Source organism: Grammomys surdaster, unplaced genomic scaffold (assembly GCF_004785775.1).
Source record: "Grammomys surdaster isolate TR1022 unplaced genomic scaffold, NIH_TR_1.0 126198, whole genome shotgun sequence".
Classification (NCBI taxonomy): Eukaryota; Metazoa; Chordata; class Mammalia; order Rodentia; family Muridae; genus Grammomys; species Grammomys surdaster.
In genome coordinates, this window is record NW_021621003.1 from 9,864,176 (window position 1) to 9,871,124 (window position 6,949).

Genomic DNA, 6,949 nt, shown 5'->3' on the forward strand with positions numbered 1-6,949 from the left:
AGGTAGTTACAAGGACCCTTAGCAGACAGCCACCTAAAGACCATCCTCATAGCCCAGCCTGAGAAGATAGAGCAATAGAGTTACATCAAGGAGGACGCAAGACTAGTTTCAACGCAAAGTGCATCCTCATCCAGTGACTACAGTTCCCTCTGTCCACATCAACATAGTGTGTTTAGCTTGTAAAAGTGTAGTGGTGGTGCCTTTAATCCTAGCATTTGAGAGACAAAGGCAGGCAGATCTCTGAGATTGAGGACAGCCAGGGCTACACAGAGAGACCCTGTATCAAAAAAAAAAAAAAAAAAGTGAGTGAACAAATCTAATAATGTCATATAAAAGCTAAGAGGCTGGGGCTGGAGAGATTAACTTCACTCTTAATAATGTGTATTGCTCTTTCAGGACCTGACTCAGTTGTCAGCAGTCATGTTGGGCCACCTGTAACTCCAATGTCATGGGATACAGTAGCCTCTTCTGACCTCCAAGGGCACACCTGCCCTCATGTGCATATACCTCAACACAAAACACACACAGACATATATACACAGACAAACTCACAGACACACACATAGACACATACACACACATAGCCAGCCAGCCAGACAGAAAGACAGACAGACACACACACACACACACACACACACACACACACACACACACACGAAACTTCCAAATGACCCTATGAATCAGGGTTTCCTGACATGGAAAGACAGACTCTGGGTGAGAGAAACTCCTAGTGACCTATATGCATGTTTGCGTCAGTGGCTTTGTTTTTATTCAAGTTATGTCAGTGTGGTGGTTTAAATGCCTGGCTCATGGGAAATGGCACTATTAGGAGGAGTGGCTTGTTAGTATAAGTGTGTGTCACTGTGTAGGCCGGCTTTGAGGTCTCCTAGTGCTCAAGTTCTGCTCAGTGTGGAAGAGAGTCTCCCCCTGCTGCCTTTGGATCAAGGTATATAACTCTCAGTTCTTACAGCACCATGTCTGCCTGGACACTGCCATGCTTCCCACCATGATGATAATGGACTGAACCTCGGAACTGTAAGCCAGCCCCAATTAAATGCTTGCCTTTATATTTTTAAGAGTTGTCTTGGTCCTGGTGTCTCTTCACAACAATGAAACCCTAACTAAGCCAGTCCACATCTATGCACGGGCAGATTTTGACAGAGGGCCTCGACTGTGAACAACGGCATCTGAAGGGAGAGCAGCAGATGTCTACTTCTTCTATCTTCCCATCATTCATCTCTGACTTTACTGGGAGCAGGGCGGGGCAGGAATCACTCACACCTACCTGGCTCTCTCCCAAAGCAGGGTGCTGATGACCAGTGCATCACTCACGTGACAAGGCCCCTTCTACTTCTGAGGACACACATCATTTGGAGAAGGCAGAGCCAGAGCTGAGCAAATCCATCCACATTCTCATGTGTGCCAGCCAGAAAGTCCCTGAACACTACCCTAGGTTCTATAGCTGATGCCCTGGGCCAGAGCCCTGGGCCCTGGGGTTAGGTACATCTGTTCCCCTGGGCTCTTGGGGTAATACTTGCTGAGTTTCTTTTCTCACAAGTTGAGATTTTCAAATCAAATATGACCTATTTTATTTATTTATGTATTTAGGGTTTGTTTTGTTTTGCAACAGGTTCTTACTATGTGGTAAGACAGGGCTACCATACATATGTGGTAAGATAGTCTTACTTGGCTATTTTGGAACGCACAGAGAGCCACTTGCCTGTGAGCATTTCATTTCTCCAAATAAAATAAACTTTGGGGCAGGGCAAAAGAACCAAAAAATGCAGCAAACTGTACGTGGGAGTCAAAGACCAAGGGATAAGAATGAGTCCTGGTTCTAGTGTGGTCAGGCCAGTCACTACGTTTGCATCCACAGAACTCCGGCAGGTATTTGGATACAGCCCACTCTTGTGAAACGGACTTAATTGCAGGAACACTCCTGCAACTGAGACTTTTAGAACAGTGTTGTAAATGGGCCTGGCAAGCAGTTCAGTAGCAAGCACTTCGATATCCCTGCACCAGCAGACCATCTCCAGCATCTTGCTTAGTCACTGCTTGGGGGAAGAGTCCACCTTGCTCTGTTCCCGCCATCTACACCAGACCTGCTGGGTCTCCAGCACCCACTGTTTCTACAATAGGCCTCAGGCGCTCTGGACTACTCTATCACTGGAGCAGATATGAAGTGCTCTGGGTTACCCCAGCCACAGGCGTTCATTACACTCACCTGTCCTTCCTTCGCTCCCCATGGGAAGAGGGGTTGACTGCAATTCTGGGCAAAGTGGAGGCTGAGGTCTGAGGCTGGCTACAGGAGGACAGGGTATCGATACTCAGCGGGGACCGGGGAGGAGTGCTACATTCAGAATGTGACAATGAACCTGCCAAGAGAGAAGAGGCAGACGTGACTGGCTCTGCCAACTACACACAGGCTGCATGCATCTCATCCTACACCCAGGGCCCTGACAAGAGTCTCCACATTGCCTACTGTCCCCACAGCAACAGGTGAGGGCTAGGCTCAGTCATCTTCTACCAGCCCACAGAGATGACTAGAAGGGGACCCAGGGGCAGCAGGCACAGGAGGGAATGCCCAATTCTTACCTCTGTCAGAGCCCATGACAGACCGAGGATATCTTGGTGTTAATGGAATCTTAATCCGCTCTGCCTTGAACTGCAGGTTACTGGAAGACCCTGTTGTTTCAGGAGGAGACACAGTGTCAGGCCCGTGACTAAACCACAGCCCTAGGTCCTCACATCCACTCAGCAGTCAGCACAGTAACACAAAAAGCCTGTTGAATATCCCTGAGGGAAATGATCCATGCAGGACTACAGAGAAGCAGACCTGGAATGTTCTAGAACAGGAGCACATGCCCTAAAACGCAACAGTCACCTAGCTGCTGCACTGGATGTTCCATCTTCTCTCTGAAGCCCTAAAGACCCCTCCCAGGGGTCTTTACTGAGCAACAGGACACCTCCTCTGGGTTACATTTCCCCCAAGTATGCATCCATATAGGACACCCAGAATGACTAACTCAGGGTCAGGAAACAGGACTCCAACCAAGAGGTCACCTGGAACTACCATGCAACCCTCAAAGACCCTGCAGGCAAAGGCAGCAGCTCAGAAAACATTGACATGACAGACAGCTCACAGGATATCAGTCATCCAGAGGAGGGAACTGGAGGGAAAGGAGTCATGTGGACACCCCACCCAAAGCCCTGGTTACTAAAACACCAGTGGTAGTTACCAAGGCGGGCACTGGAGGGCAGAGAGTTGGAGCCCTGGGAGGTTCTCATCTCAGAGTAGTCACTGCAGGCCCTGTGGCTCAGGTCCAGGCTGAGGCGTCCCTGATGCTGGACACTGTGAGTGAATCAGAGAGATGAGGGGGCCCTGGAGAAGGGCTAAGACCAGACATGACCACCAGGGAGAAACCCAGTAAGCGGCCTGAACCTCCTTAAGACGGAAGAAGAGTAAGGTGCCCTTGCTGTCTGCCTAGGAGAGCAGACTGTCTGCCTAGGAGAGCAGACTGACATGAGCTGCTTCACACAGACAGCATCTATTCAGGACCATCAGTAGCAGAGGGACCACACAAGGGCTGTATAGGGGTGGGATGGACAGGGAGAACAAGACTCTGCCTGGAGGGGGCATGGTCTGGGGGAGGGTCCTGGAGAGAGCAGTGTTGTAGCTCACTTAGGTCAGCATGCCCAGGAAGCTAGGCCAGGAGAGCTCAGCCAGGGGCTATCCACACTGACTGGCCTGCAGTCAGTCCCAACAAAGTGGTTTAGGTTGTGTAGTGATGACATCTCTTCCCCACTTAAAACTCCTCCTCCTGAGGTCTCCCCTGGAGGTCTTTCAGAGTTTGTGCATTAGTGGGCCTCCTCCTGACTCCCTGGTAAGCTTTGCCGCTGCTCCCTCCCAGGCTCCCAGCCCTCAGCCCTGCAGCTCTCCTTTCAGAACTTTGGTATGGATACTGTTGTTTTACTTTTTTCTCATTGAGGCATTAAACCCAGGGGCCTGTACATGTAGGCATGTGTTCTACCACTGACCTACATCCCAGCTCCTATGGCTGCCATCATTGTTCTTCTAGTCACAACAGCTGCTCTTATGCCCCAGTACCCTCTGCAACCACTCTGTCCTAGACACCCTCTTTCCAATCACAGTCCATCTGCCACCCTGTTTCACTGTCTCAGGGCCACTTATCACCACACCCTGTATACATTCTCATCTGTCTGCCTTCCACATGAGTGAAAGGCTGCCTTTCAAGTTTACCACTGTCTGCCCTTGAAACCAGAACAACTATTGGAGCATAGTAGGTGCTCATTAAAAAATTTGCCAAACAAATGAATAGAGTGATCCTGAGCCCCTTCTCTCATTTTTCTTAATTTTGGGTTTTTTTGAATACTAGAGTGAGCTCACACAGCATCCTCTAAGCCCAGTTCTGCTGCCTCAGCCCTTTTCTAGGTAGCCAAGAGGCTTCTCTGTTCACAGGCCTTTGTGTGAATAGCTCTCCAACCAGGAGACTGGACAGCTGGTACTCAGGATAAGATAGGTGCCTTGACATACCTGGGTGACAAGCTCTGGGAGCCAGCATCACGGAGCACAGGTGGAGAGCTGCAGGGAACCACCCTGTGGCTGCGCACGGTATAAATGGGGTTCCTCAGAATGGAGCTCACAGTGGTACTGGGAGTCATACTCCGGGGAACAGTGCCTAGAAATGGGCTGGGTCAGAACAGTGGTTCCAGGACACCCCGACAGCGCTGGACTGGAATCTACCCTCCCACAAACACCAGACAGTAGCAGTCTTTAAGGAAAAGGGTTCTAGGTAGAGACTTTTAGCCACCAAATTTGTTGTATGGCTTTGACCACTGGCCTTTTCCCAATCGTAAGAGAGGACTGACCCATGACAATGAGCCAAGAACATATCCTTCAGAGACAGGACCACCAACCACAATTACAGGCTGAACATATGTGACATATCCCCTCTTCCCAAAGACTGGACACCCCTGTGAGCACATACCAACCCTGCTCCCAGTTCCTGTCCCAGCAGCTTACCCACAGATGGCCGGTTGGGGTAGAGCAGGGGGTTGCCATGCCGGCTAGCATGCCCTGGTGAGTACAGGGACCATTCCTGGCCCTCAGGGGAGAGTTCTCCGCTGGCTGGAACACACTCCTGTTCCTGCAGAATCAAAGGCAAGAATGTCTGCTGGAGAAAGGAGTACTCAGCATGTTTGGAAGCTGACTTCTGCCCAGGCACCAGCTCCTCCCACTCCAGCTAAGGAGTGACCAGTGGGAGGAGACACTGCCCATTCACACTGTCCGACACCTGCGTAGACAAAGGGTTTCTTCTCCAGACCCATCAGAAGACAAACGCAGAGAAAGAATCTATCAAATAAATAGATTGTGGGAATGGCAGGTGAGTAGGCATGTCTGGGACAGGGGGTGCAGTGAGCAGCATGCACTGTGCCCCAGGAGTTTCAGCTCCAAGCAGTCTCCCCTTCTGGAAATGAGGACACGCAGTTGGTCTGCCCAACTACCAGCTCCATGTGGACCATCCATCTCCCCCTAATGTTCTGGGCCAAATCTGTCACTTAGCTTTTTTTAAAAAAATAAGTTCAAAAACTTCTTTAGAAGCAAAGCAAACATTATGTTCAGGTAAGTGTTCTCTTGGTGCCACTCCCACTGCCATGCATGCACCATGCCCCTTTCCCACCTCCTAGAGAGGACTGTTGCTCGTGGGCATCCGCCTACCCCCCATGCACTCCTGGAGGCACACACCAACAACAAAGGCTCTGTACGAGCCTGGGAAACTGTGTGGGCTCCTAGGCAGGCTCCCATCCCAGCTGCTCCAGCCCCAGTCCAACCTCTACCTCCAGGCACTGAGCAGGGATCACTACTGGAGAGATCTTGGGCCGAAAACTGGGGGCAGACTTTGGCCGGCGCCGCTTCTGCCCCAGCTCATCCACTTTCTGGGAGGTGAGGTCTTCATCACAGGGCTTCTTGGCAGGCAGGTAAGTGGTGTCTCCATCCCCTTCAGAGTGGTAGCTGGAGGCAATTCGGACCCTGGCTTTCCGAGGAGGTGAAGCATGCATGGGCTCGCTGGGGTCCATACTGGGAGGTGGGGCACTTGGAGGGCTTGTGGAAGGTGAGCTGCCCACCAAAGTGGCTTCTGACTCAGAACTGGTCTCCAGCCTGTGTTGGAACTTGATAGAGTCACTTCTCCTGGGGGGCTTTGGGGGTGTCAGAGACCCTACCCTCTTGGAGGGCTGGGGAGAATGAGTAAGCCCAGGGCCTGGAAGTAAGTAGTCTATTTTGGGGGGCGTCTGTGGGCGCTTGAAAGTATTTGGGTCAAAGATGGATTTCCTTTGCTTGGGTTTCTTATACACAGAGAGCTTCTCAGGCCCTGATGTGGAGCCAATCACAGCCTTGGGCCAGGTCCCACCACTATTGGAGCCCTCGGGATCTATCTTGTCCAGGGGAGCCTCTACTGCCCCACAGGGGCCCACCTCAGTCTCAAAAGACAGCAGTGGCCGCTGGCTCTGCATGTCCACCAGCCCATAGCCACGTTCTGCAGAGGTATCAGAGCGGAATGAGTTCAGACTACGCTCAGAGGTACTAGGACAGGCCTGAGGGGAGGCTGGAGAGGAGGCTCCAGAGAAGGGTTTGTGCAGAAAAGAACTGCTGCCTCCAGAATGTGCCAGCTCCTTCCTGTCCTCCAGCCGATCAGTGTAGAAAATGTCCGTCTGTGTGGAATTATTGTGCTGTAACAAGTTCCGTTTGTTATGCGACTGGACCTCTGGGCCATGGGGTCGGCAACTCAGCATCCTATCTGAGTCCTTGATATTTTCAAAGATGTTCTGGCCACTCCATGAGGAGCTCTGGGGAAACACCTGAGCCAGGGGTAAAGAGAGGCGAGAGAGAGAGAGAGAGAGAGAGAGAGAGAGAGAGAGAGAGAGAGAG

General features: G+C 51.3%; 1 protein-coding gene across 1 annotated transcript in view; it reads right to left on the bottom strand.

The window, feature by feature from the left end:
• Dlg5 (discs large MAGUK scaffold protein 5) overlaps window positions 1-6,949 on the bottom strand; it is a 112,883-nt gene that overhangs the window by 19,487 nt on the left and 86,447 nt on the right. The window contains exons 15-20 of the mRNA XM_028758520.1: window positions 5,860-6,879; window positions 5,045-5,168; window positions 4,556-4,700; window positions 3,240-3,352; window positions 2,596-2,685; window positions 2,225-2,375 (exon numbers count right to left, since the gene is read on the bottom strand). Coding sequence (XP_028614353.1) covers window positions 2,225-2,375; window positions 2,596-2,685; window positions 3,240-3,352; window positions 4,556-4,700; window positions 5,045-5,168; window positions 5,860-6,879 — 1,643 coding nt within the window. The remainder of the gene's footprint in view (window positions 1-2,224; window positions 2,376-2,595; window positions 2,686-3,239; window positions 3,353-4,555; window positions 4,701-5,044; window positions 5,169-5,859; window positions 6,880-6,949) is intronic.